A 2,109-nucleotide genomic window follows, 5' to 3' on the forward strand; every position below is an offset into this window, starting at 1 on the left:
TTGTGTTGTCAGAAGTTATTTCTTCTTTGAACCATTGGTAGTTATTTTCATTCACTTTGTACATTGTTTGCATTTCTTTCTGGCTTTTCCTGTTGTGTCTTTCTCCATTTATTTGGTTGTTTCTTCTGTTTCTTTGTTCTCATTTGATATTTATGTCTAGTTCTTTAATACATTTTTTCATTTCACTTGTGATTGGAGAGAAGCACCATCTCATTTATGTTATGTCCTGCTCATTATTTAATCTGTGATGTACATCAGCTAAATGTATCTATAGCTATCAGTACCTGCGCAGTCCCAGCCAGATGTGGTCTGTGAGGGAGAAAGGAATGAGGCCCAGCAGCTGCTCCAACTCGCTTTGCTCCTGTTGGCTGTGAAGGCTGAGCAGGTCCCAGTAATAACGTCTACAGTACATCAGAGCATCAGACCAGCAGAGCCTCTCTCCCACCACCGTCACGTTCCTGCCACCAAGCTGCAGGCTCACAGGTGGAGGAGGGGTGGGAGGAGGTGGAGGAGTCGTAATAACATCTGGCACTGTAGTGAAGAAATTTTTTCTTAGTATTCGGTTTGTTTAAGCCATATTTGGTGGTTATTGTTTTCCTTTTATTTTAATATGTTAAATTACAATAGTCTGTAGTGAAATTAGACAGTGAAAGCTAAAGAGCAATGTGCATTAAATTAATCTGGTCCTATTTACAATAACAAATATGAGAAAAAGGCAAAACAATAGAAAATTTTACAATGATAATTTTAGCACACACTACTACCTAAGAACTAAGAACTTCTAGAACTAACACCCCAAACCCTACCAGATACAGAAGCAAACACCTCCACTTCACACAGGGTTGCGTAAGTCTTTTCCCCTGGTATGATCACAATGATGTAGCGACCTTCCATTTCATTACACTGGAATGTGTATGTTGGTGTACCATCTAATGATGTGATCATGCCACAACTGATGGATTGAGAGAGAAAAAAAGATGAAAAATGGTGGCTTTCTTTAATTAATGAATTTGTATATACACACACACAATATATCACGCCATGTGTATGCTGTTGCTATTTATTGTGGTTTAACCTTTCAAGGACAAAAACATAAAGAAAATTAAAGCCATAAAGCCATGGCACCACTTTGCTGTTATTCCAGACCTCAAAAAAGTCTGGAATGACAGGTAAGTGGTTAGCACTGTTGCCTCACAGCAAGAAGGTCCAGAGTTGAAATCCACAATATGACAGAGTTTGCAGTGGGTTTTGTTTGGATACTCTGCTTTCCACCCACAAATAAAAGTCATGCAGTTATTGGAGTTAGGTTAATTGGTGATTCCAAATTATCCATAAATAAATCTGTTTGTGTTAGCAATGTGATAGACTGGCCACCTGTCCAGGGTGTACCTCTGGCCCTATCTCATCTGGGATAGGCCCCAGCCCACCACAACCATGATTAAAATAAATGGATGTATGAAGTGGAAATTCTTATAAAGCCTTACAATTTATGTGTTGTATGACTCTAGACTTTTCGAACAAGCCAAAAAAAATGACTTTTAGAATAAACTTAAAATAATTATGGAAAGGATTTCCACATTAAAACATGACTTTCTTTTAGTAATGAGTTGCTTTGTCGGGTTAACGTAATTTGCATGGGTTGGATCAGTTTGGTTGAATTAAGTTGGACTCAACTGCTGTAAGTAAGTTGATTCATCATTATTATTTAAGTTGGTCCAACTCAAGTATATTAAGTTGGAACAACAGAATTAGAGTTATTTTTTTCCTCCTCCATGGAGGAGGAATTTTGTTTTATTAGTTTTAATCTTTTAACTTTATGCATCAAGCAAAAATTGAATTATATGCAACATTCTCTGACTGGAAGAAATTTGTTTAACATTTAAACCTATTTTCTGCACATTCCTGCACAAAAAGTAAAATGTTTTTTTTGTTTACACTCAGTTTCAAAATAGATGCAAGTAAAACACAGCAGAAAATAAATAAAATCAAAGACTCAGCGGTCCTGTTGCTCTATTTTCACCTGTATAGCAGGCGGATGTTTGCCCTGGTGCAGGTGTGCCGCAGCGGTCAGTGGAAGAATCCGCAAGTTTGTCTGTGAATTTCCCATTA

The 2,109-nt window shown here is 37.4% G+C and overlaps 1 protein-coding gene across 1 annotated transcript in view; it reads right to left on the minus strand.

Moving 5' to 3' along the window:
- Positions 1 to 277: 277 nt before the first annotated feature.
- The window catches only part of LOC102302236, a 6,346-nt gene continuing 4,514 nt past the window's right edge, over positions 278 to 2,109 (minus strand). The window contains exons 5-6 of the mRNA XM_042214769.1: positions 807 to 952; positions 278 to 531 (exon numbers count right to left, since the gene is read on the minus strand). Coding sequence (XP_042070703.1) covers positions 278 to 531; positions 807 to 952 — 400 coding nt within the window. The remainder of the gene's footprint in view (positions 532 to 806; positions 953 to 2,109) is intronic.

This window comes from Haplochromis burtoni, unplaced genomic scaffold (assembly GCF_018398535.1).
Source record: "Haplochromis burtoni strain Fernald_Lab_line unplaced genomic scaffold, NCSU_Asbu1 Contig_609, whole genome shotgun sequence".
NCBI classification, from domain to species: Eukaryota; Metazoa; Chordata; class Actinopteri; order Cichliformes; family Cichlidae; genus Haplochromis; species Haplochromis burtoni.